A 27,877-nucleotide genomic window follows, 5' to 3' on the forward strand; every position below is an offset into this window, starting at 1 on the left:
TCAGACCCACGGTGTGTGTACTGAAATGCAGTTAATGTGTTTGAGCATGCATTCAGACCCACGGTGTGTGTACTGAAATGCAGTTAATGTGTTTGAGCATGCATTCAGACCCAAGGTGTGTGTACTGAAATGCAGTTAATGTGTTTGAGCATGCATTCAGACCCAAGGTGTGTGTACTGAAATGCAGTTAATGTGTTTGAGCATGCATTCAGACCCAAGGTGTGTGTACTGAAATGCAGTTAATGTGTTTGAGCATGCATTCAGACCCAAGGTGTGTGTACTGAAATGTAGTTAATGTGTTTGAGCATGCATTCAGACCCAATGTGTGTGTACTGAAATGCAGTTAATGTGTTTGAGCATGCATTCAGACCCACGGTGTGTGTACTGAAATGCAGTTAATGTGTGTGAGCATGCATTCAGACCCACGGTGTGTGTACTGAAATGCAGTTAATGTGTCTGAGCATGCATTCAGACCCACGGTGTGTGTACTGAAATGCCTTCATTAGTATGGAGATGTGTGTTGAACAGGTGGGCAAGCTGTAGTGTGTGAGGGAATCTGAGCCTCTCCTCCCTGCACATGTTCCATTGAAGGTGAGGGGGAAATAGAAAGAGAGGGAAAGCCATGTGACAAGCAATTAATTTCCCCATTAGGGTGTGTGTGCGTTGTTACAGAGGCGAGCACTCACTGTTATTGCTTATCACCCATTGAGTGGCTCTGACGGAACAGCAGAATACAAACCTGACTCTCTTGCCTTTCAAGCAGACACACGTGCCTTTTCTTCTCATTGTGTGACTGGCTCTAACCCTCAAGGTTACAGGCATACCCTGCAATGCCGTATGGGCTCCCAGAGGGACAGGGGAAAAAAGCGAAAAAGGGAACCTATGACTCCTATCCGAATGTTAATTGTATTTTACTGTTTGTTGCTGTGTGTCTTTGTCATGTTGGCAGATTCCTTGCATCTCTACAATCGCATCTCAATGTGACTCATCTGAGAGAGAGAGAGAGAGACTTTCTGTTGAACAATGAATGTGTAATGCAGCCTCCCTTTCATACATGTGCAGACTGAAATGTGCAGACTGACATGTACACAAGCACACACACACACCAAATGGCACACACACACTGTATGTGCCGAGTTTCTCTTTATTTTTTACCATCTCGCATTCATCTATTCCATCTCATTTTCTCCCTCACACTCTCTTCCTCATACTATCATACACAGGCTGGTCCCTGGGGAGAGCCTCCTCCTGTAACCCTCTTGGATGCAATAATTATTCCATCAGCCAGCGGTGTGTTCCCTGATTGTGCTCTTGGGCTGTCGCTGCATGGGGCGTGCTGTACTGGGGAGGGGGCAAGGTGGGGAGGGGTGTGGCTGTCACTCCAGGGGGTAGAGAGGGGTATATTTTGGCAGCAGCCCACCCTGTCCGAAGGAGCCCAGAACAGGACTAATGAGCTCAGGATACTGGGCTCTCAGGCTACAGCCTCTCACTGAGAGAGACACACATGAACTGTCTCTCTCTCGCTAGCTGTAACCCTCCCTCTTCACATTTCTCCTCTTTTCATCACTCATACCATCTTTATTTCTCTCTGTCACTCTCTCCCTCTTATTGACAACGGCTTCTTTGTCTCTTGCATCTCTCTGATTCTTAACTGTGTGACTGAAAAGCATTCAATGCATTGGATTTCCTGTGCGTATTCCTTTACTCTGACCTTGACTTTAAAGATGAAGTTTGGTGGTAACACAGTTGTGCCATATCACTGGCTGTTATAAGTGTGGCTGACTGTTACAGAGCTGGTAGAGTTGCAGTCAGATATTGGCACTGTCTTGCGAGCAGCAAGAGTTAAGACTGAAAGGAATGCGTGCGTCTCACTCAGCTGGCCAATCTATTCTTCTCCAGTGTTCACTCTCCGCCTCCGAGAGAGCGAGAAGGATGACAGTGGATTTTAATTAGTCTCATCACAGAGCTAGATCTTACCCTGAGAGCCCTGCTAAACGCCAGAATAGCGGAACTGCTTAAAGACAACCACTTAATGAGACTTCGGGTCTAACTTGTCCACAGTACCAGGAGAGATCTATTTCTCTCACTCTCCTCACCAAATCTGTCCATCATGGGACTCAGTGAATGGGAGATTCTGGAATCAGTCATTGATTCTATGGGACATGATCAGGAGCCCCCAACAATCTTTATACCAGAGTAACATATGAAATATGAAACGTTTCTGGTCACAATCACTTTTCCATTGCCTGTAAGTAGGGCTGTGGTGGTAATTTTGTCAGTCGGTTATTGTCATGCAAATATCTGCAGGTCTCACGGTAAATGAGCGTTCATTAACATAAACATGTTTAGCATCTCCAGGCCTCATGCATACAAGCCGCTGATGCGTGCCTTTGGAACATTTACTTTTTAAAAAGTCAAATAAATCCATTTAATATACACCATCACAATAAATCCCTCATTTATTTTAGGCAGATCCAAAGAAACATGATATGAAGAAAATGTATTTCAGAAGAACAGAATGTGAATCAGTCTATTGTATGTTATCTGGCTATGCACCATGCTGTAGGCTAGTTCATTTAGCAGACAAGATACGTTATAAGTCACGTGCCATTATTTTATATTATATGATTCTATACTAAAAATAATATAATTGTACTGAATAAAATAAAGGATATTTTTCCTATTCCTGAGCGAGTGTGCATATGAATTGGCTATGTTGAGCGTAAAAGTAATAATACACTAGATTGAGTTATTTGGCAAATTTTGTTGTGAATAATACAAACCGTAGAATGTCTTAGAAATCAAAACATACATGAGCTGCATGGTGTGACTGTAGGCTATTGACTATTCAAAAAAAGTCCCCCAAAAGCTTTAGCTCTATTCCATGCCTCAGGCTGCACACGCTGTTCTCTCATCAAAGGATCATATTTTACCCAACAGACTATTCTCAATTTAATCTTGTCTTTAATAATATGTCAAATGTGTTGGTCCCATATTTCATGAGCTGTGATAAAATATCCCACCAAAAGCTTGTTTCTCTCATTTTGTTCACAAATTTGTTCACATCCCTGTAAGTGAGCGTTTCTCCTTTGAAAGATAATCCATCCACCTGACAGGTGTGGCATATCAAGAAGCTGATTAAACAGCATGATCATTACACAGGTGCACCTTGTGCTGGGAACATGTCTAAAATGTGCAGTTTGGTCTCACAGCACAATGCCACAGATGTCTCAAGATTTGAGGGAGTGTACAGTTGGCATGCTGACTGCAGGAATGTCCTGTTGCCAGATAATTGAATGTTCATTTATCTAACATAAGCTGCCTCCAACGTCATTTTAGAGAATGTGGCAGAACATCCAATACAACTGCAGACTACATGTAACCACGCCAACCCAGGACCTCCACATCTGGCTTCTCACCTGCGGGATCGTCTGAGACCAGAGACTCGGACAGTTGATGAAACTGTAGGTTTGCACAATCGAAGAATTTCTGCCCAAACTGTCAGAAACCGTCTCAGGGACGCTCATATGCGTGCTCGTCATCCTCACCAAATCAAACTTTATTTCTCACATGCGCCGAATACAACAAGAGTAGACATTACCGTGAAATGCTTACTTACAAGCCCTTAACCATCAGTGCAGTTCAAGAAGAGTTAAGAAAATATTTACCAAGTAGACTAAAATAAAAAGTCATAATAAAAGTAACAGAATAAAAATAAAGAGGCTATATACAGGGGGCACCGGTACCGAGTCCGTGTACAGGTTAGAGCACAATTGGTTGGGAGAATGTAAAACGTCTGCCATGTTCTTCAGCGCCATCTTTTTCTGTACCAGGGTCTTGACCTGACTGCAGTTCAGCGTTGTAACCACCCCTATTCAATGGCCGTGCAAAGCAAAGTAATTACTTAAAAATTATACAATGTGATTTTCTGAATTTTTGTTTTAGATTCTGTCTCTCACAGTTGAAGTGTACCTATGATAAAAAAGACAGACCTCTACATGCTTTGTAAATAGGAAAACCTGCAAAATCGGCAGTGTATCAAATACTTGTTCTCCCCACTGTATATGCATTCAAATAGCGAATGGGAGACTGCTTTTCCTCAGTTCGTTCTTAAATCATCCCAGGTAGGCTAATCCGGTTTTATAGCGGAGTTGCTGAGAAATAATATTGTAACAGCTGGGATCGTCGTCGTTTTAGTGGCAACCACACAGGATATAGACATGTCTGGGTTTATAAGAACACTTATTTCACTTCACACATCAACCATTGTTTGAGGAGAATGCAGCCTCGCTGCGCGACAGGTGATATTCTGCACAAACTCTGTGCCAAGGAAACGCACAGTGGTGAGATATTCTGTAGTTAAAGGTAATATCAGCCAATTAATTATGAAAATATAAGAAATTGCCTATTACTAGGCTATTCAAAATCAAATATAAAATTTGCTGTAACTGAAGGCTAACTCTGTAAGCCACCCTGCACATCAATGAACCAACAGCATCGCCTAGGCCTATACGTTCTCTCCCAGACTCATGGATAGAAAGTTAGGAGTATAGCATAAGGTAACCAGTCCATCCAATATGCATAATAATACAGTCCACACTCAAAGGTGATTACTAGAATTAGTTTAATTTTGGAGTATAGGCTAGACCAATTATGTTCCAAAGACACCTTTAGATATTTTTGTATATGTTTTTCTGCCGTGCATAATATGCTGTAGGCTATTACACAGTCATTATTTTAATTTGGGTGGGGGGGTGTTCGGACTCATAAGCTCTAATATGCTTATGGGTGTTCTACATGCAACATTTTAAATGCTTTGAGTTAATAATCACCTTAGAAAGCACAGTCCATTTTGTTGTGTTTGGCTTTGAAGCAACCCGTTGTTGAACTTCTTTCTTCAAACTGATCACTGATCACAGTGAGGTAACAAAATGTCGCCAGATGGTGAGTTTTAAAAACATAGTGCTGTTTTGATGATAAGTGTTTGATGTGATTTTAGATTGCATTTGCATTGACATCAGAGTGGTTAGAGGGACAATAGAGTACTGAATACCAGACCATTACCGGCAGGTCGTTAGCAAGTTAGGTACTACAAACGCATGTCCAGGGTGCATAGAAGGAGATTACCGTGGCACTGCAATCACTGCAACAGCCTTACCTGTACGGCACAACTGCGACACAGCCATCCTTACCTGTCATGTTCCTGACAGGTGTGTCGTGTTTGACGAAGATACATTTATTAATTTAGTGTACATTAGCACCATGACAAGCATCTGCTGGCCCACTGACAACACAGGTGTCAATGGCTGCTTTTCTTATGTAGACACCTGCAAACCCCTGCTGCAGAATTGGGCTTCATTGTGTCTTTAGCAGTGCATGAGCAATTGGAGTGCTGAAATTAAAGCGTTTGAGAATTCTATGTTGCTGTTTTGAAGTGAAGAACTGAAGCGTTTTACAAAGCCTTGGCCCCAGGTAGGAAGTGGGGAGTTGAAAGGGAGGTAGCATTGGGAGTGGAGGAGGGTCGGGAGCGCGCTTTCCCAGTCGACTATGGAAGAAAGAGATGCCTGGTGGCTCCTATGAAGTTTCTTCCTTCCTGCCCAGCATATTACAGATGGCTGGCTAAATTGTATGTTTTTGAAGTTAGGCTAAACTCTTGTGTTTGCTCCTCCCAGGGCAGCTCAGAAGCTGAACCTCTCGTCCAAGCGGAAGAAGCACCAGTCTCCCTCCCTGCTGCATTCCGGAGCCCAGCAGCCCTCCATCTACCCCACCAACTTCAGTGGCACCCTGCAGCTCTCACCGCCCCCCGCCCCACCATGCCTGCTTCACGCTGTCTCAAAGGTCAAGGAGAACCCTGGGATGGGAAAGGTAAGGAGCAACAGGCACACACACAGACACAGACACAAACGTTTGTACATACACACACACCCACATACACGCATATAAAGTATGTATGAGTGATTGACATTTTAAATGGGAGAATGCACAGTGGCGACACATTAGTCTATAGGCAGCCAGTCGTCTGGTCCAGTCCATACAGATGCAGGCAGATAAGCCTGCTGGAATGTCATGAATTCACTCAGTTTGTTAGGGCCACATTCCTCCCTCTGAATTGACTACAGTTTGCGAGGGAAAGAAAATACAAAAATCCAATCAAATTCACTTTAAGCTGAAAGTTTGCAAACATTATTACAGTGGATTTCTGCCAGCTGCGTTCCATAAACCTGATGATGAAATCGAGCAGGATGTCGGTGATTGGTCTGTCATTAGCGTCAGTGCTGTATAAACACATCTTTCCTCTCAGGTTTATTGGGTATTGTTTGCTGGACTGAGATTCTGTATTTATAGAGTAGAAGAAGTCCCCTAACAAGATTAGATCCCACCTGGTTGGGAAGTCGCTGCTTACTCTGCCAAATTTCCACGGCATTGAGATTTTGTCCCATATTGTAAATCTCACTTCATAAAAGACAGGCGTTATTAAGACGCTTCCTCTCCCTACACCTGATTCACTGAGCTAGACATCTGTGACAGCCATAGGCTTGTTTTGAAAAGGGAAATCAGCTTGTTTACAGCATTGTTCTGAGTCTATAACCCCAGGTTTCCTCTTCATTAAGCACACTGTTATGGGAAACTCAACCTGTCATTGTGTCTCAGACATTTTTGAAGTTTGCAGTCACCTGGTTCAGACTACCAAGAGTTCACTGCTGTGAAACAATGCTTGTTTGAGGAACCGCAGCCAACACGATTTGAGTTGCCAACATTCTTTTGTCTGCGGTAGACAATTCATCCCAGCTCCTTTACACCTAATCTACAGTGTGCATTTCTGAAGAAATGACTGAAACAATGAGGGGAATGGGTGCTGTGATGTTTTCTTATGCATTTATTCAAGACACGCATATCCATCCATGAAGAGTTGATGTCAATGCTGACCCAGACTACAGCCATTCAATGTGTTTTGTGGAGGGTTTGGACATGTGGTACCACTCTACATGATTTTCCCCCAGCCACCACTTCTTGGTGGGATCAAGAGATAGGGGAACAGGGCCATTAGCAGAGAGGCCCGAGGTGTTAAAATGCAGCGGCTCCAGCCGATCCTCGCCGGCCCTGGTATCACATCTCTGCCAATGTAAATATAGCAGCTCTAGACGTTAGCTATCGCTCCCTCACCCGGTTGGCTCAGCAGTCATATATATGGAAGCCCGGTTTAAATGTCATAGCAAATGTAATTTGCTCAACATATGTACACGTCAGTCACGATAACAGCCCCCCACGGAGCACAAAGAGAGTTTGCACTTGGCGGAACACTGGAGAGGAATTCCCTCGGTGGCAGAATGGAATCGCCACCACACATTGTTCCTTAGTGCCGGAGCCAGGATCTGTGGCAATATTTATAAACAAGCCATGGGAACAATAGGCCTTTTGTGTGGGCGTGCTGCGAATGACATAGGAGAGACACACAGAGGATGAAAGGACCAGACTTAGGTGTAGGTTTTGCTGCCTTTGCAGAAAGGGGAGGTGGGGGAACAGTTAGAATTATAATCAGCTGCTTCATACCACAGAGCCTCTCACAGGCATCATAGTCATTTTGGTTTTTTGCGACGGAGGTTTTAGTTATTTTTATTGTCCCAGATTGAACTCCTTATCAATGTATGGTTGTTAAATCTCAAGCTGTTTGTAACCATGAAGGAGTGGGGGAGCGTGCCAATACACTGGTTCAGTGGATTGTCTACCATTATGCTAAACCCGAAACGCACTGAGTTTTCACAATAAAATGTTGACAGAGTGAGGATGTTTCTCTTATCAAAGGAATCATCCGCTCCTACATGTTCTTTATAAATGGTATTGCAGTTGTCACAGAATAAAAAGTGTGAATTTGTTTGAGGGGTTTAGTCAGGGAGACTGACATAGATTAAAACACGCGCATACACCACACACACACAGCTTCACCTATAACGTGGTGTGCATGCAGATGAAACCTGCTCTCTCCAGTTCAGGAAGTGCCAACAGACACAGCTGGCAGAATAGCTCCACTTGTCATGGCCATAACATAGTTCCAACATTAGACTAGATGAGAGATGTCACAGTAGAGGTTTGCTAAATCAACACCTTGAACACGACCAGTGACATACCATCCTGCTAGGATCATGGTGTATCGTGACAACTGAAGCGACACAGAATCTATGGACTAAGTTTAGACTCAATACAAACAGATCAGAGAGAGAGAGAGAGAGAGGCCATATGTTTCAATGCTACAGAGTTGCTCTTGGTCCAGAGAGCAGCCTGCTAGTTGGATAATCCCTCAGCATGGTGGTCGGCTCAGAGTCACAGTCATTACTGTTATGATTTACAATCTCAACCGTACACTGACACCATTAGGCTTTGTGTTGACTCTGTTCTCTCTCCATTACAAATTCCTCCCATGTCTCCTGTTGCTGTGTGTACTGTATGTGCCATGTTATCTGCCTGTTATATCTGTTTTTAATGTGTGTGCTAACACATTTGCCATATTTACTTACATCTATGTTCTCTCGCTTTCCCTCTCCTCTCCTTGTGTTGCAGGTGAAAGTGATGATGCGTATCTGCCCCTCCCTGGAGGCTCCTGATTCGTCCGAGTCCATGTCCTTCCTGAAGGTGGACCCCAGGAAGAAGCAGTTGACCCTTTACGACCCCTCAGTCAACGACCACACCAATTCAGGGCACAGGAGAGCCACCGTGGCCATCCCAAAGATCTTCGCTTTCGACGCAGTGTTTACCCAAGATGCCTCTCAAGTAAGGACCAAGCAGTTGCAGACTGTGTATGCTGGCTGGGTGCAGTCCAGGGACTTAGTGAAAAGATGCCTTTCTTGGGTCGGGAGCATTCTTCCCAGTATGGGCCTCAACAGCTGGGGCTTTTAAGTCTGGGGAATGAATTGAATTCAGTCCACTTATATCTAAGCTCTCCTTTCATAGTCCAGTTATATCTAACCTCTCCTCTCCCAGTCCAGACCTTACAGTCTAGTAGAACCATGGCCAAATTAAGATCAAAGTGGAAGGGCCAGACACTGAGGACATGTTTACTTGACGGTGATTGAGTAACAGCCAGGCAACTCTGTTCTGCCCTCTAATCCCCCTATCGCTCTCTCTCACACACTCTCTATGTTTCTCCCTCTCTGTCTCCGTCAGGCGGAGGTGTGCTCAGGGACGGTGTCTGAGGTCATCCAGTCCGTGGTGAATGGTGCGGACGGCTGCATCTTCTGCTTCGGCCACGTCAGGCTCGGTAAGTAAGCCCCTCTACTCCCCTCATCAGGCAAAGAAAAACACTATTTTTCACAGCCTGTTCGATGTTCACATTCACAAATTGTTTAGTGGTGCACGGGAGAAGACAGGAGAAGACAATATAGAGTTTGGATGAGCAAGGGCTAGTGAGAGACGGTGGTGAGGGGTGTCTTTAATTTTACCCATTGACCTGGATTCTTCACCCAGTCTGAGGGGCTGTCATTTCTCAAAACAAGCTTAATTTTCCCTTTTGTTCTCCACTGGGCTCATCCTACAGTGATTGTTCCTTGAATCACCCCCTTCACAAGTTCTTATAGACACAGTAGATTCCCAATCAACTGTACCCAATCCAGACAGCATATTACAAGTCTTCCCAGTTTTATGAGACATGAGCAGCAGGCTGTATTACTTATATATTAATGTCTCCATACGCCTTTCCTCTCACCCTCTCCTCCTTCTCCAGGCAAGACGTTCACCATGATTGGCAAAGACGGCTCCACCCAGAGCCTGGGCATTGTGCCCTGCGCCATCTCCTGGCTCTTCAAGCTCATCAATGAGCGCAAGGAAAAGACGGGCACGCGTTTCTCTGTCCGCGTGTCTGCCGTAGAGATCTGTGGGAAGGAGGAGGCTCTGAAGGACCTCCTGTCTGAGGTGTCCATAGGAAGCCTGCAGGATGGACAGTCCCCAGGGGTCTACCTGCGTGAGGACCCCATCTGTGGCACTCAAGTGAGGGGAAAAAAGGCGTCTAGACATGTGCCCGTTTTCTTGCCTTTCTTTGTTCTCCCTCTCCATTTCTCTCCCTCTCCGTCTCTCTCTCTCTGTCTGGTATATATTAGTGTCTGTGTATTGATCTGATTCTCACTGCCATCTACCTCTGTCTGCCCCAAAGATTTAGGCCTTTGTATTGTCAGTTCTTTCATCTCCCAGGTCTTTCCTCTGTGTACTCTGAGCCCATATTGCCCTGCCTTACCCATCTCAATAATCCCTGCTCTATATTTTCACCAAAGACATCCACAATATCGATGTCTTTTCCATACCTTTTTATTGACTCCCCTGTCAGCATCCATCAGCATCTATTACCTCTGTGTTAGCTCTGGTCCTCTGCAGCACAACGGGACTAGTTGGGGGGATGGGGGATTGAAGGCACTGACAGGTGTTGCCGTCTGATGTTGTTTTTTGGGGTTCTGTGTGGACTGTGACTTCAAAGGCTGCCTGAAGTCCTGTGAAGATCCTCACAGCTCCTCCTCCTCTTAGTAACCACGTGATGTGGCCTCCCTACTAGATGCCCCCCTCTCCACACCCATCCACCACCACATCCGTGTGGAGGAAAGTGCCCCTGCCCCCTGCTCCTCCATTACCTCCCCTAATCCTCCTCCCTCTGTGTGCATATCTGTTTCCCTATAATTGCCTCAGAGACCCAATCTAATGGGCAAGAAATGTGTGCTTGGGTCCAATTAACTGTCTCCCCTCTCTCACTCTCTCCTTTTTCCTCTCTCCTTCCTCTGTTCCCTTTTCCCTCACTCTCCAACTCCATGCTCTTTCCTTCTCTCTACCCCTGATCTTTTTTACCCCCCCCCCCCCAGCTCCAGAACCAGAGCGAGCTCCGCGCCCCCACAGCAGAGAAGGCAGCCTTCTTCCTGGATGCAGCCATCGCAGCACGCAGCACCAGCAGGCCAGACACAGATGAAGAGGAGAGACGCAACTCTCATATGCTGTTCACACTGCACATCTACCAGTACCGCATGGAGAAGAGCGGTAAGGGAGGCAGTGAGTACAACTACTACTACAACACTATTACTACTATACTATCTATCAGTACTACATGAAGTGAGGCTCTCTCTGAACTCTAGTGTCACTCTGTGTGTCCTAGTGTCTTTGACTGTGATAGTTTGATTTTCATTCATCATTCTGCTATTCTATTAATAATTTCACTCGATTCAACATGTGCTCTGACCTTTTAGATTCTTCCGCAAGAGATAAATGCACTGAACCATATTGCTGCACATGAACAGAAAAAATATTTCACTGGCTGATTATGGACTTAATCGAGTAAAAATAATGACCTACAGTAGTTTAATGATGATGACTTTATTATGCCTTAATGATAGTGTTAAGTAGCAGATGTAATTTCCCTCATCAGTTCTGGTGCTGATGATAGTTCTTCAAGTGTCTGTGTTCCCAGAGGTAACCACCATAGCCATAGGTGACTGCACCACACTGGGCTAGATGGTGGATAAAGTCTGAATAACTCTGAATGGATAAAAAACCTGAAGCCTCTCATTTGTAGTGTTTATGGATGGGTGCGCACTAGCCTCTATATAAAAAAAAAAGTGGCTTGCTTGCAGCCATGTGTTGTGCTAAGCGGAGGGAGAGTGCGCGCAGATTTTTTACATTTAATTTGACCTTTATTTCAAGCACTCCATTTCTAAGTATTGCTGACAAGAGTTTAATGGTTCGCCGCCTAGTCTGAAACTCTGTAATTTTCTCCCAATCATGTGAAATAACATATCAGTGACCTACATTACATTACAATGTGCTGCCTCGCTGCTGAATAACATTTGGAGAAATTCTGCTCATGTTCCGTCTACACTGAATTACTGTATTCATTTTTTATTTTATAGCACAGCCCCCCAAACTAGTTTTTGTATCCATGTGACAACAAGATCCTTTCATTTCTGGAAACTTATTACCTGTCTGTTAAACTGAGACAATCTCAGCCCAGATTTGAATCACTTCAGACCGAAAGGCTTACTTGTGAATAAATCAGACTGCCATGTCTGGTCTGGTTTGGGCTGTGCCACTCCTGCTTAAATGGCGCAGCAGCACGTGGGAACCCTGTCTTCCTTCAGAGGGAGTGTCTGTGCTGGGATATAACCTCACCTGGCTCTTCCTCCTGTGTCATCTACAGTGTCGGGCGGACGGAGCAGGCTGCACCTTATAGACCTGGGGAGCTGTGAGAAGGTGCTAAGTAAGAGCAGAGACGGAGGGGGAGGCCTGTGTCTGTCTCTCACCGCGCTGGGCAATGTTATCATGGCTTTAGCCAATGGAGCCAAGCATGTACCTTACAGGTAGGGGAACTAGTACTGTACTTTTTATACCTTGATTATGTAAAACCAGTGTCAAGTATGAAGTCGAGTACGTAATCAAAATGTTTGAGACAAGTTTATTCATGTACATTTACCTTCACTATCAAGGCTGTGTTTATCTAGTTTGCTATAGATTTAAAGATATGTATCATTCTCAGCGATGTAGTTTTTTAAATTTAATTTAACCTTAACTAGGCAAGTCAGTTAAGAACAAATTCTTATTTACAATGACTGCCGACACTGGCTGAACTCTAACAACGCTGGGCCAATTATGCTCGGCTTATGGGACTCCCAATCACGGCCGGTTGTGATACAGCCTGGATTTTGCTACACTATGGAATCAGAAATGAGGTCAATAGACAGATAACAATTAATTTGGGTAATGCAATGCATACTGAGGGCTCTATTTTACCAAACCTAGCGCAATGGTAAATCTAAGTGCTGGCGGTGGCACTATAGGTTCGTGGGTGTGTCAGAAATATTTTTGCTATTTTCACCACCACAATTATAGGCACATTTGCTGGCGGTGGGTTTTGCTGAAAACCAGTTAAGGGTGTGTCAAGGTTTGGCCCCTCACTGGCCAATCAGAACATGCTTCATGGCTAAATATGTGGTTGCTTCAAGTTGTGTATTTACGGTCTTGTGTATTGCATTGTCATCAACTCCAATTGGAATGTTAGTCCGTTATAGTCTAGTTTGTTAGGTAGCCTGCCCCACATTTGCTAAATATGTTGAACATGTTCTAGTTGCATTGCTTCAATATAGAAATACATGGTTAAACATATGCTATAGTATTCACACTGATATAGGGGCTAGGCCTACTGTAAATTGATATAGGGGCTAGGCCTACTGTAAATTGATATAGGGGCTAGGCCTACTGTAAATTGATATAGGGGCTAGGCCTACTGTAAATTGATATAGGGGCTAGGCCTACTGTAAATTGATATAGGGGCTAGGCCTACTGTAAATTGATATAGGGGCTAGGCCTACTGTAAATTGATATAGGGGCTAGGCCTACTGTAAATTGATATAGGGGCTAGGCCTACTGTAAATTGATATAGGGGCTAGGCCTACTGTAAATTGATATAGGGGCTAGGCCTACTGTAAATTGATATAGGGGCTAGGCCTACTGTAAATTGATATAGGGGCTAGGCCTACTGTAAATTGATATAGGGGCTAGGCCTACTGTAAATTGATATAGGGGCTAGGCCTACTGTAAATTGCAGTCTGGACATGGACATGCCAAATGTAGTAAATAAGCTAGATTAAATTCACAAGGCTATTGATAAGGACTAAAAGACTCTAATCAAAACTAAAATATATCTTGTTTTAAATAGGCTGTCTAAATACAGTTACAGCACCATAGTTGCTCCCTGTGGGCATATAACAACGTAACTTAGACCATGGAGGGTTTTTACACACATTCAAACTTTTCACAGAAGCTGGATAAAGATCCAATGTCAAGGGAAAGGGGGAATATCAATTCACCATTATACTGCTCGTAAATGTAATGTTTTATAAACATTGTGGAACCATCTTACAGATCATATTTGCACTTCTCCAGAAATAGCAGACGAAATTCCAGCCATGTAGCCTACGTTATCACCATAAACCCAGGGACGGGTAATATTTGTGAAAAGTTTGGTTATTAATCAAATTAAACGAAAAACAATCCATCTGCTTTATTTATTTTTTATTTGTTTTATTTGACATTTTTACCCCTTTTTCTCCCTAATTTCGTGGTATCCAATTGTTAGTAGTTACAACTCCCGTACGGGCTCGGGACAGACGAAGGTTGAAAGTCATGCGTCCTCCGATACACAACCCAACCAAGCCGCACTGCTTCTTAACACAGCGCGCATCCAACCTGGAAGCCAGCCGCACCAATGTGTCGGAGGAAACACTGTGCACCTGGCAACCTTGGTTAGCATGCACTGTGCCCGGCCCGCCACAGGAGTCGCTGGTGTGCGATGAGACAAGGAGATCCCTACCGACCAATCCCTCCCTAACCCGGACGACGCTAGGCCAATTGTGCGTCGCCCCACGGACCTCCCGGTCGCGGCCGGTTACGACAGAGCCTGGGCGCGAACCCAGAGTCTCTGGTGTACAGCGCCCTTAGCCACTGCGCCACCCGGGAGGCCCCCCCCATCTACTTTTTAAACCAACAGCAATAATTCAAAATAGTATTGGGTATTGGGCAGAAACCAATAGTTTTTTTGGGGGCAAACCAATAGTTTGTTTCTAAATAGAAGATTCACAAAATGCACATGTCTCTACTATGGGTACTACTGGATAGGCTGCGCTTCTGCTCTCAAAATCCATGCCATTATCAGATGTGTTTACCGTTAAGAGTCTTAACTTCCCATTTAGCACTGCATGAAATTGTCCTTTTTGCAAGTATTTTTAAGGACACGCCTCATATTGCCAGCCATCCCACCACAGTGGAGGTGAGCTGATGTTAGACAGGTAAATTACCAAACCTGGCGTTAGGACTGGAAAATGCCAGTGCACCAGTTTTTACATGACAAAATTGCAAACTAACGTGCATTTGACATTGTGCCTCCTTACCGCCAGCCGAAAATAGAGCCTGTAGTGTAAAGGAAATATACTAAGAGGTTAGAACCGAAAATAACAGTTGAAGAATATGAAATGAGTCTCTGGCAGACTAATATTACGTGTTAAGGACACTGGTTGAATGTCAACCAACACTAAAGTTTGTTTGCTAGTCATTAGCAGACGGGGATATAAGGCACTGAAAGATCCTGCCGTTTCATGAGCAGTAATGATAATAATGGTGTGTGTGAAATTATCATCTCTAGGGACAGCAAACTGACGATGCTGCTGAGAGAGTCGCTGGGGAACATTAACTGCAGAACCACCATGATCGCCCACATCTCTGACTCCTCTGCTAACTACGCCGAGTCCCTCACCACCATCCAGCTGGCCTCACGCATCCACCGCATGAGGAAGAAGAAGTCCAAGGTCTGTGTCTCGACTCGAAGAGCTTTCAGTATCATAGGCCGTAAACAGTGGTATAGCCGCATGGGTATTCTCTATTTGAGCATATTTCGATGAACACAGCACTTACTGTTTTGATGAGGGAAAGGCATAGGTTCTCACAATTTATATACGTTTTTAGTGATCTCAAGAGTGTATTACAGTGGTGTTATTAACAGAAGTTGCATTGTTCACCATTTCATGGCATGAAATGAATCGGGACCTCTGTTAATGCAAGGTTATTGGTGCCATAATTCAGAGCTAGATTTTCTTGGCTTCTCAACACATAATCATGTAATCAATAGGGCTGCCTAAGGATTAGGGAAATAATTACTCCAGATAATTAGGTGGAACGACATCATGTATTTATTTTGCATTGGTCTCCGGCGTGATTATAATGCATTCCACGCACACCAATTCATATTATTGACATAGATTTCAGTGTGCCTATTGATGTGCACTTTTAACCTTTAAATGTATTGACTGGCCATTTTAAAAGGGATTTATTATTACACGATTGAATTAAGTATAAATTGAAAGAGAGACATGCGGAAAAATGATATAAAGACTGTTTAAATAAGTCTAAAGTAATGATGTTATATCTTGAATATAAGACGCGTGCAGACATTCAAATTATGTAGCAGTCTTGTACTAAGCATTTTACACATATCCCATATACACTGTTTTGTAAGTTTCTGGCTGTCTTGCAGTATGCATCCAGCTCCTCTGGAGGGGAGAGTTCCTGCGAGGAGGGGAGGATCCGTCGGCCGCCCCACCTCAGACCCTTCCACCCCCGGACGGTAGCCCTGGACCCGGACTTGCCCTCCCTGCTCAGCGACCCAGACTACTCTTCCAGCAGCGAGCAATCCTGTGACACCGTCATCTACGTGGGTCCGGGCGGCGCCGCCATCTCTGATAGGGAGCTGAGTGACAACGAGGGCCCCCCTGCCTTCGTTCCAATCATCCCCTCTCTGAACAGGAAGCGTTCTGGGAAAGAGGGCCCCCTGGACAGAGACCACTTCTTCATGTGCAACACGTTTGCTGAGCTGCAGGAACGCCTGGAATGTATTGACGGCAGCGAGGAGCCTACAGCGTTCGTTGGAGAGGGTAGGGCAAGTCAGGCTAGCCCACAGATGGACAGCAAGGCAAAGGAAGGCCCTGGCTCAGCTTCCCTAAAGACTGTAACTAAAGCCTCCTTCTCCCAGGAGAATATCTCACCCAAACTTCCTCCTAAATCTGTAGCCACTCCGCCATCCAGCAGCCCCCAGGTAAGCCCCTCAAAGTCTAAACTGGAACATTCCAGAGGGGTTTCAGAGAGCGTGTGCAGAACGAGTGCTGATGGTGAGAAGGTGATGATGTCAGAGAGCCGGGCGAGCCCAATCGAACAGGATGTGGCCATGGTGCCAGCCTCTGAGCCAGTGGTGCGGGAGAAGGTCTACTTCAACAAGAAGCCCTTACCCAAGCCTGCTCCCCCTCCCCCACAGCAGAGAGACTCACGCAGAGGCAACGGAGAGGCAGAGGAGAGGTCCACCACTAGAATGCCGCCCGTGGGAATGAGCCATCAGACTGGGAAACGGGGGGAGTCTGGGGACTCCCCTTTTATTGGTAGAGCCCAGACCAGGGGACCAGTAGAAGTGTGCCAGCTACGCTCCACCCTGAGAGAGAGGTGCCTGGACAGGGACATCCTCCGGGCTACGGTGACCCTGCAGCAGCCTGTAGAGCTGAACGGAGAGGATGAGTTGGTGTTCACTGTGGTGGAGGAGCTGTCCATCGGCAGCTTCATAGACAACGGTCGGCCCTCCAGCATCATCAGCTTCAACAGCGACTGCTCCCTGCAGGCCCTGGCCTCCGGCTCCCGGCCCGTCAGCATCATCAGCAGCATCAACGATGAGTTTGACGCCTACACGTCAGCTGTGGGGAGTGCAGTCAACATTGAGGTGCACACCCCCTTACAGGATGACACATTTGTGTGTGTGGGCAGCAGGGGCTCGTCCATCAGCTCCTGGCTCAGTGAGGTCAGCGTCTGTACTCTGGAGAGTGAAGGGGCCCACTCGGCAGACGTCTTCCTCCCACAGACTAAGCACATCGGCCCAGAAGGCACCTTGTATCTGGATTCCCTGGGTATGTTTCACTGTGAATCATCCCCAAGGGACACCAAGAACTCCCTGAATGACAGTGGCTTTAGCTTTTCTGAACTGGACAGTGACAGCGCAGCGTCTAGCAAACTGTCCCTGACAAAGTGCCCTCCGTCTCCCGACTTAACCAAAGGATCCCTCAGATTCCCATTCAAAACAGCGAAAGTGAACTTTCTCAGTTCCTCTTCACAACCCTCCCAGGGTCCTTACATAGTCCACTCCAGTCTTCCCAGGAAAATTAAACCTACCTCATCCATCACCCATAGTAACAGCAACAGCAGCAGTTATGAACCACAGAGACAGGAAGTCAAGCAGGAGGACCCCTGGCAGCGCATTGATAACCACTATGAACCTCAGCTACCAGTCCCCAGTGCCACTGCCACCAGCAAGCTCCCCAGAACCCCAGTGAGTGGCATTCCCTGCCGAAAAGCTGGTGTTTTCAACAGCAACAGCGTACCTCTCCAGCCCAAGGTGCAGGGCTCTACCTCAGCCCAGAGGGTGGTGGACGGCTGTGAGAAGTCGCCCAGCAAGAAAGCAGGGTCCCCCAGCAAGATGCCTCAGCTCAGACGAGGGGCCACCACCCTAGGCACCGTGCCTGTCATCCACGCCTCCCCGGAGACCAAGGTCACCACCCAGGACATCACAGCTACAACCAACAGTCTCAAGTTTTCCTCTCTGGGGAAAAATGGGAAGACCAATGGGCAGAAAGCCAGCATGCTCCCCAAACCTGGTGGTAACTCACCTCCCCTCCCCCCAGTGCGCAAATCCAGTCTGGATCAGAAGAACAAGACCCTGCTGCACCAAAGTGCCTTAAAGTCTGCGTATGGAGAAGTAGGGAGGCCCTTACTCACCAGGGGGACAGTGTCAGAGGATGAGCTAGAGGTCCGCTGCAGAGGAGACTCCAACAGCCTCAAAACATCCAGCCTCAAGGGTGACTACACCTCGGCCAAAGCCACATCCAGCCTGAAGGCCAGAGGGGATGCTGGAAAGAAGCATTACGGCAGTCAGACGTCTCTGGAGAGATGTGACAGCATGTCCATGGTGGGCTCCAAACCCACCCTCAGCCGAGAGAACAGTGGGGCCAGCCTGGGCAGCAGCATATCCAGCAGGCCAATTCCCAGATTTGGTTTACCCATCTCAAGCAGCTCTGCCATTGCTACCTCCCCACCTTCCCCATGTTGCACCACAGGTGCTCTAGGTAAACCTGGGCAGGTCAAAGGTAGTGTTAACCCCAGAGTGGTAGGAGCGGTCAATGGAAGTAAGGCCCGTTTGTTGTCAGCGAGCAACTCTAAAGGCCTGAGCTCCTCCACCAAGTCCCTGGCAGCTCCAGCCACCAGGAACCTAAATGCCAACCTCCCCCCAACTGGTAAGACCTCTGCCCCTCGAGCCACCGCAGCCGTCAACAGCAAGCCTGGCCGGGGCACCATCATGGGCACCAGGCAGGCCATGCGAGCAGCCAACAGCCGGGTCAGTGAGCTGGCATCAGGCAGCACATCAGGCAAACACCTGAGGGGCTCAGGGGACTCTGATAGTGGTAATGATAGTGGGGTGAACCTGAGTGATGACAAGTCCCCTGTGGCCATGCTGCCCTCACCCTACAGTAAGATCACAGCCCCCAGGAGACCGCAGCGCTACAGCAGTGGACACGGCAGTGACAACAGCAGTGTTCTGAGTGGAGAGTTGCCCCCAGCCATGGGCCGAACAGCCCTCTTCTACCACAGCGGGGGCAGCAGTGGTTATGAGAGCATGATCCGTGACAGCGAGGCCACAGGCAGTGCATCTTCTGCACACGACTCCATGAGCGAGAGTGGCATGTCTTCCTCAGGCCGCCCCAGGACCTCAAAGTCCCCGAAGAAACGCAATGGTAAGAGCTCTGAATCTGTATACATCATTATGCATAATCTCTGATAATATCCTGTACAACCGCATACTGTTAGGGAATCAAAAACATGTGAAAGTTCCATAAAATCCCAAGCATTACTTAGGTCCTTTTACAAGCCTTCTTGTTTAAGTCCAGTCTTTGATGTTTTTTTACAAGCCTCTATGTGATGTCAAACAGTCCACTTGTTAAATAATGGAGAAGGTCATTAATGGAGGACATATGTCCAACTGTCTCTGTAAAAGCCTCTTGTCTAGAAGTCACAAAGCACGTCTATAAATTCCCCCTAATTGCTTTGGAAAAGCAGTGTTCTTGCACAGAGCAGCTTAGAAAATCCCTAGTTAAGGGTTGTTAAGGGTGAAGGTTCACTGCTTTTGACTTTAACTAGATGTGTCATGCTGAAAAGCAGACTGAGTGGTGTTCCCATCTGAAATAAGAACTACAGTTCTGCAGTTCTCCAGATCGAAGCAGCATGGCAGAGAAGTATAGCACAGAATCCCCAAACAACATCGAGTACAACCTGTCGCTTTCTCCAACTTCCCCAGGCAATTTTGTAAAGACAGCTTTTTAAAATGTGATTCTTATAGTTTATTGGTTCTCACCTTTCTGATTCAGCAGAATACATTACTCTTATATGGGAAATGTAATTAAGGTATGTAATGAGCTGACATTGAACTAAATTGAACAGCACTGGAAAGTCGTGACCATGTTTCAGCTCTCGTAGATTTATATAGTCAACCTTTTCAATTCATATAATGTGGTAGGACTATGATATAGACGGTGGTGAAAGCCTTATACATATGCAATCAACAGCACGCTCAGGAGGTCTGTGTTAAAGCCTGCTATCGCTTTACATCTCCATCTCAGCCTCATACATATTTACTGCTCGGCCCTGGCAGATATTGCCATTTGTATATTTCCAGCAGTAATTGATGTGCCTGTTTGTCTGTGTCTTGCCAGGGCTCCAGCGACGGCGGCTCATCCCGGCCCCCCTGCCAGACACCTCATCCCTGGGGAAGAAGACTGGCACAGCTGGCCAGTGGGTGGATCTGCCGCCCATGTCAGGAGCACTAAAGGAGCCCTTTGAGATTAAGGTGTATGAGATTGATGATGTGGAACGGCTCCAGAGGAGGCGTCAGGAGGACTCAGCCGAGGTGAGCGAGGGGTCACGCTTACTGTCTGTAATACAAGCTCCCCATACTGTAACTGAACTTATTTTAGAGTCCTGTCATTAGGTTCATGTTCATCACTACATACATGCTGCTTAGCAATGTCAGGCTCAGCAATATTCTGAATGTGCTACATTGATCTCAGCAATATTCTGAATGTGCTACATTGAAGCCAGGCATGGCATCGTGGGAAGGTCTTGGCTAACTCCTTCACCAGTTTCTTATTAAAGAACAAGATGAAAATATGCATCTTAGACGTTTGTCTTTCAGTCTGCCCAATTGTGATTCCCGGCACCTTTAAGTGTCTGTGTGACCACAGTCAGAGCCCAGTGTTACGCTATCCGGACTTTTGAAGGAATGTGAAGAGATCAGGACGCAATTACTGTCTGGGGTTCATTGGTTTAGATATGACTGAGGCTGGTGCTGGTTGATGGAAGGGGTGGTGGTGAAAAGAGCAGTCCAGGAATTTGTGATGAATGTGCATTCCCCCCTCCACAGCCCATCAGCCATCACCGTGGCCCATCCCTGGCTGCTTGATGGCTCTTTATGGCTGGCGCTACTTGCTATGGGTCATTAACTGCTCCCACAAGTTTGAGGTAGCCAGACATGGATTTGTTAAGAGAAGATATTAAATCAGCTGGTGGTGGTTTGATTTAGTTTCAATTAGGAAAATATTATCTTCAATTTGTCTTTCCCAGCCATCACTGGTTGAATGGCTGTGAAAGACAAATTGAAGACCATCATTCCCAGACCAGTTTTGGAATACCATGTCATGTGTGCATCAAGGCTTGTTTCAATGTGTTCAATTCACATGTCTATTTGTGTTCCCATGGATTTTTCTGTGTGTATATATACACAGGGTTCAGTACTCTGTATATTCATGTCTGTTTGTGTTCATGTTTGTTTGAGTTCTAACTGTTAGATCATAACTCTGTCTAGAGTAAGATAATATTTTTGACCTTTTGTATTTACTCTTCTTCCCTTTTCTCCTCTTTAACAGCCATTCCTAGATGTTGAGAAGGTATGTTGATTTTTCTGGATGGCTGAGGCTTCATTATTCTGTAATGGGAGTTGGGGAATAGTTTGGAGTGAAGGAAGAATAGGCATTAATTGCATGCACAGATCTCAAATTAGGTTTCGGCCCATTGTGACAGGAAACCAGTATTCTTATATTACAATACCTGGAAAATGTCCAGAAATGTTAATATACACAACTGTGTCTGTATATCCTGCAATTCTTTAGCAGCAGCAAAAAAATGCTAGTCCAATGACGGCCATGAATCTTCATCTTCAAGCTTACTCTGAATTTCAAACAGTTCCTGTCACTCACCACCCTATCGTTTCTCTCTCTCTTTCTCGCTGTCGCTCTCTCAGGGGCTGCTGTACTTCAACAGTAAGCTGAAGGTTCTGGAGCGGCGGCATCAGCAGATCAGGGAGCTGAAGGTCAAACACGAGACACTGAAGGAAGAGCTAGAGGACACCAAGACCCGGTTGATGATGGACCCTTGCAAGTGGATAGGAGAGTGTGAGTATCTGCTAGACTATTCCAGGATAGGGGAATATGGGAATTTATACCTTTTTATTCTTCATATTCCCCACCAAAATAGAAAGTTATCTTCCTATTGATAGTTAACTTGATTCTGTGGACAGTATTTCTGTTGACTGTAGGTGACCATGACTTTACTCCTCTGCTCTCCTGTCTCTTCTCTTCCAGTTGAGGTGGACCAGGATTTGAACAAGGAGTCCCAGGAGTACCTGGAGGCCCTGAGTCAGGTCACAGAGGAGCTGGATTTCTGTGTCAACATATGCAAGTCACGTGTCATGATGGTGACATGCTTCGACATCAGTGTGGCATCACCGCCTGACACTCAAGAGGGACTTCGAGAAGTGGAAGTCTGAGAAGGTGTGAAATGAGAGATGGAGAATCCAGAAAGTGAGAAAGGAATGATGATGAAATGTAGCAGCCAGTTCATATTGCTGGAATGAAGTGACAAGAGAAACTAAAAGACAAAAGATGAGACAAACAGGACAAGGGTCTTTGCATGAAGACAGATGAGATCTGAACCGACTTATCTACAGTGCCTCGTTGTTCTGGACATGTTCTTGTTGGAATGGGAGAGAAACGTGTGCACAGACAACAATGGTGTCTGTGTTTCCTGCATGATGAGAGAGAGGCCATCATTTACCCAAGAGTCATTCAACGACAACCAGAAGTGCCTTTTTCACTCAACTTATTTTGAGTCATAATTTTTTGTATGGTGCTAGTATCATAACCAGCATACCTAAGCAAACCCTGAACATATTCCTTTTAAGAAATAATAATTTTATATTGCATTGTATAGTGTATTTATATGATTATGTGTGTAAAAATATAATTTGTAGGTAAAAAAAATGTAAGAAGAAAAAGGAAGAGCAATAAGCTAATGTTATTGCGTTCCCAAACTTTGCCTTTTCTCATGTTTCAAACCAACCTCAGTCAGCATTTTGCCCATTTATCCAGCCTCTTTGCGCCTTATGTTATCTTTCTTGTTCTGTAGTTTTTCTACCTTTTTAAACCAGATCTGTGTTATCTTGTCAAGGACTTGGTTTGCTGTTATCACTCAACCACTGCCAGCGGGGCTGTGAAAGCTAGCAGGGTTGAGTAAATGTTTCCTCCCTCCAGTTGCCTTGATCCCAAAGGGCCCCGGTGGAGGTGCTGAGGTGGGTGATGGTGGAGGTGTAGAAAAGGGGAGAGGAAAGTATGTGGAGCTGAGCTATGTTTGCCCCTTGTTTATTTAATAGAAAATTTGGCAATGGCAGAACATATCATACACCATACAGGGCCTGCTCCCAACAGGCTGTGTACACCATGATTCATGGGTGTGACAGTAAGCTCTCTCTGGTGCTCTGTGTTAGGGGTGTCCAGAGTCCAGTGCGCACTGACAAGGCATAGTGGTGCTTGTCAGTGTGTACATTTTTATCCCTAGATGAGCCTCAACTGGGTTCTACTGACACAAACAAAAGGGCATAGATGAGATGCCACAAGCAAAGGTAATTATACGGCTCGTGTTGTACTCTTTTTACTGGTGCCAAGCCTTGGTTCTATGCATTCCAACATTCTCACTCCCACTATAAGAACCTCATACACTATATATACAAAAGTATGTGGACACTCCTTCAGATTAGTGGATTCGGCTATTTCAGCTACACCTGTGGTATATAAAAGTGAGCACACAGTCATGCAATGTGCATAGACAAACATTGGCAGTAGAATGGCCTTACTGAAGAGCTCAGTGACTTTCAACGTGGCACCGTCATAGGATGCCACCTTTTTAAACAAGTCAGTTAGTCAAATTTCTGCCCTGCTAGAGCTGCCCCGGTTAACTGTAAGTGCTGTTATTGTGAAGTGGAAATGTCTAGAAGCAACAATAGCCCAGCCGCGAAGTGGTAGGCCACACAAGCTCACAGAACGGGACCACCGAGTGCTGAAGTGTGTAAAAATCCTCTGTCCTCGGTTGCAACACTCACTACCGAGTTCCAAACTACCTCTGGAAGCAATGTCAGCACAAGAACTGTTCGTCTGGAACTTCATGAAACAGGTTTTCATTGGCCGAGCAGCCGCACACAAGCCAAAGATCACCATGGGCAATCCCAAGCGTCAGCTGGAGTGGTGTAAAGCTTGCTGCCATTGGACTCTGTAGCAGTGGAAACGCGTTCTCTGGCGTGATGAATCACGCATCACAATCTTGCAGTCCGACTGATGGATTTGGGTTTGGCGGATGCCAGGAGAACGCTACCTGCCCGAATGCAAGGTGCCAACTGTAAAGTTTGGTAGAGTAGGAATAATGGTCTAGGGCCTTTTTTCATAGTTCGGCCTATGCGCCTTAGTTACAGTGAAGGGAAATCTTAACGCTACAGTATACAATGACATTCTAAACAATTCTGTGCTTCCAACTTTGTGGCAACAGTTTGGGGAAGACCCTTTCCTGTTTCAGCATGAAACCCCATCGAACACTTTTGGAATGAATTGGAACGTCAACTGGGACCCAGGCCGAATCGCCCAACCACAGTGCTCAACCTCACTAATGCTCTTGAGAATGAATGGAAGCAAGTCCCCACAACAATTTTCCAACATCTAGTGGAAAGCCTTCTCAGACGAGTGGAGGCTGTTATGGCAGCAAAGGGGTGGGGGCAACTCCATATTAATCATCATGATTTTAGAATAAAATATTCGACAAGCAGCTGTCCACATACTTTTGGTCATGTAGTGTAGATCAACAGCACTGACAGTTTGCAATGACTCAGAACCCTCCCTTAGATCTGCTTCAAAGCTACATATATATATAACACTTATCTCCAACATTCTATTTTCTTTGCTAATTTAACCTGATGTTTCAATCAAAGACTAGGATAGGCTTCAAGAGTAATGTCCTAACTAAAGGCCATGAGAAACCACAGTTTATACATGCAATGAAGCAACTTCAGATGTTGATGTTGTATGGCAAATAAAATCAATCAACCAATTGTATGTAGTGGCCAGAATGTGTGTGTCTGAATTACTTCTCTTTAAACGGTGAGGACAAAGATGATTGACTGGTTTTAGTTATCTACTAAGAAACTAGCTTTTGTTGTATTTTGGTGTTTGATTTATAACTAAAATATTAATTTGTTTTCTTTCAAAGATACTCTCAGGCCCTTTCTGAAGATGCTGCATGAGATTTTTATTGATTTCTAAGAATGATTTCTATTCCATTTTTACCATTTTGATTTTTATAATATAGCCTCTGCTCTCCCTAATGTGGGGTTTGTTTCATGAATTAAATTACTATTACCAAACCGAAACATTTCAAGAAAGTTTACGTATGTCATATTTCATATAAAAACCCATATTTTCTAATGTCCTTGGTTTTGTATAGGATTTTCTGACCTTGTGTATAAATGTATGATATGGCAGCTCGTGTTGAGTTTTATCTGTGAATAAATTAGGTTTCTTCTTATTGCTGACATTGTGAATACATTGTTCTTCATTGGTTGTCTTGAAACAAACCATTCTGTTAGGCCCAATGGTTTGGCCTACATAATTCAAAGCCACAATAATTGGTCGTCAAACTAGATTGAAAGTCATGTTAGGTTGAGAACGTAATGAAGGTTTAACAGATTAAGTTTTTTCAACCTCAATTGGAACGCAAATGTATCAAAATAGTTAAGTACTAGCGAAATACGTCAAACGTATTTTAGACTTTCAATGTTTTCTGCCAACGCGAAGCGGGAATTGGGCTTGCACAGGAGGAACTGACCATTTGCAAATGCAACACCGGGTGAGCAGAATTGCCTACAATAATGAATACATTAGTTCGTATATGTTACTTCAAAGACCATGCTCTCTTTGACCAAGTAATTTGAGTTTCATTTGCGGTTAATAGCCTGGCCTATGAGCCAACTCTGCTCGTGTAGGGATTTATCAGACAGATTGGTGGCCAGAAGAAAAAGGGAAGGGTGAGTAGGCTAGTGGTACTGAAGAATATAAACCCATTTATATCTCTATTCACCCGATAATTCGTCCACCACCACACACAGACAGTTGAGTGGCCTGTTGGCCTCATCTGCTCAACAGTTCACAATCAGATGCTTGATTTGATTGGGAGTCTACCTCAATTCCACACAGTCACTGTTTGGTAAGCTCAGTAACCAACCGTGTTGTTTGTTGTAAGTCTGGACTCGAGACCGGTTCGTAATTTCTTCCCGAGACCAGCGGAGTGGAAAAGGTCATTAGCTTTCATTCAGGCCATAAAACCACGTTGCTAGGTCAAATATCAGATCTTTTCACGACACATTAATATTTTATCGACTATTGAAGCCTAGGCTTCCTACTTTATTCTTAGCATTACGGTCCTTTACTTTCGTTGAAAAACATCTTCCAACTTTGTCGCGCTCGTCAAATTTCCTTGACTCGCTGGTAGGGAATAGTGGGGGATATTTGAACATTTGCACGCTCACTATTAGTAAGCGGAGAGTGTGGGAATTTGTAACATATTGTGTTTTTATCTATTATAATAGCCCTGTTTGGGTTGGTGATCATTTGTCAGTGGCTTTGCATTTTTTTCACCAATGTCTAAAGAATCCATATGTTGTTCTGAAAAATGAACACAGAAATACTGGACATTTTGAAGTCATTATGGTGGTGATTTGACACCACTACAATCCTGGTCTTGACTTGGTCTCCAACCCCTCGACCCTCCCTTCTGGTCTTGACTTGGACTCGCATTCTTCTGGTCTTGACTTGGTCTCCAAACCCTCGACCCGTCCTCCTGGTCTTGAATCGGTCTAGCTTTAGTGGTCTTGAGCCCAAAACTGGTAACTAACCAATATTCACATCACCCCCTTTTCTAAAAAGAAACTGTTTCCACAGATGTATTCATTTAATTTTATTATTGCTGTCAAATAACTGCTTGTGATGATTAATCTCCCAGGTGCATACATAAGCATGTTTGTGCAATGACAAAAGTTAAATATGCAGCCATCAAATGGATATTAGAAGTGTAGCAAGATTAATGGCACCGCTATCAAATATGGTTCTCAACTATGTGATATTCCAGGTGTGTAATATAGATAGATGAGTGGAGAGGTAGACCTTCCGCCATGCTGAGCGATACCGTCTTGCCTCCTCCCTGTTCTTTTAATTTGATTAAAAGCATAGGAGGGAGACGTGGCAGGCTGGCAGGAGCAGCTGGTTGCCGTGTTTCAAATCCATTCCACGGGTGGGCTGGGTTTAGACTTTAGCCGTACTCGGTCTGGGTGCTCTTTGACTCAGGAAAGGAGGGCCAACTCAGAGCTCTTAGTGGTGAAGAGAATATCTCTATCTCTTGCACATTTGATTCCTGGTGATAAGCACCATAGTGCTAGATACACTACAAGTATATAGACACCTCTTCAAATTAGTGGATTCTGCTATTTCAGCCACACCTGTTGCTGACAGGTGTATGTAATCGAGCACACAGCCATGCAATCTCCATAGACAAACATTGTCAGTTGAATGGCTCGTACTGAAAAGATAAGTGACTTTCAAACCGGCACCGTCATAGGATGCCACCTTTCCAACAAGTCAGTTAGTCAAATTTCTGCCCTGCTAGAACTGCCCCGGTCAACTGTAAGTGTTGTTATTGTGAAGTGGAAATGGCTCAGCTGCAAAGTGGTAGGCCACACAAGCTCACAGAACGGGACTGCAGAGTCCTGAAAAATCATCTGTCCTGGTTTGCAACACTCACTACCGAGTTCCAAACTGCCTATGGAAGCAACTGTAAAGTTTGGTGGAGGAATAATGGTCTGGGGCTGTTTTCCATAGTTCAGGCTAGGCCTCTTAGATCCAGTGAAGGGAAATCT

The 27,877-nt window shown here is 45.1% G+C and overlaps 1 protein-coding gene across 4 annotated transcripts in view; it reads left to right on the forward strand.

The window, feature by feature from the left end:
* Window positions 1-25,506, forward strand: part of LOC110505582 (kinesin-like protein KIF26A) — a 99,198-nt gene extending 73,692 nt beyond the window's left edge. For 3 of the 4 annotated variants that reach the window (XM_036962476.2, XM_036962477.2, XM_036962478.2), the window contains 12 exons: window positions 5,673-5,865; window positions 8,557-8,766; window positions 9,160-9,253; window positions 9,716-9,978; window positions 10,836-11,019; window positions 12,161-12,320; window positions 15,158-15,320; window positions 16,046-19,334; window positions 20,310-20,503; window positions 21,519-21,539; window positions 21,893-22,043; window positions 22,233-25,506. In XM_036962476.2, coding sequence (XP_036818371.2) covers window positions 5,673-5,865; window positions 8,557-8,766; window positions 9,160-9,253; window positions 9,716-9,978; window positions 10,836-11,019; window positions 12,161-12,320; window positions 15,158-15,320; window positions 16,046-19,334; window positions 20,310-20,503; window positions 21,519-21,539; window positions 21,893-22,043; window positions 22,233-22,417 — 5,107 coding nt within the window. In that variant the 3' untranslated portion in view covers window positions 22,418-25,506. The remainder of the gene's footprint in view (window positions 1-5,672; window positions 5,866-8,556; window positions 8,767-9,159; window positions 9,254-9,715; window positions 9,979-10,835; window positions 11,020-12,160; window positions 12,321-15,157; window positions 15,321-16,045; window positions 19,335-20,309; window positions 20,504-21,518; window positions 21,540-21,892; window positions 22,044-22,232) is intronic. The other variant, XM_090220814.1, reaches the window with a different exon arrangement.
* Window positions 25,507-27,877: the final 2,371 nt, after the last annotated feature.

The sequence above is a fragment of the Oncorhynchus mykiss genome, chromosome 25 (genome assembly GCF_057628025.1).
Source record: "Oncorhynchus mykiss isolate SJ-2025 chromosome 25, ASM5762802v1, whole genome shotgun sequence".
Taxonomy (NCBI): Eukaryota; Metazoa; Chordata; class Actinopteri; order Salmoniformes; family Salmonidae; genus Oncorhynchus; species Oncorhynchus mykiss.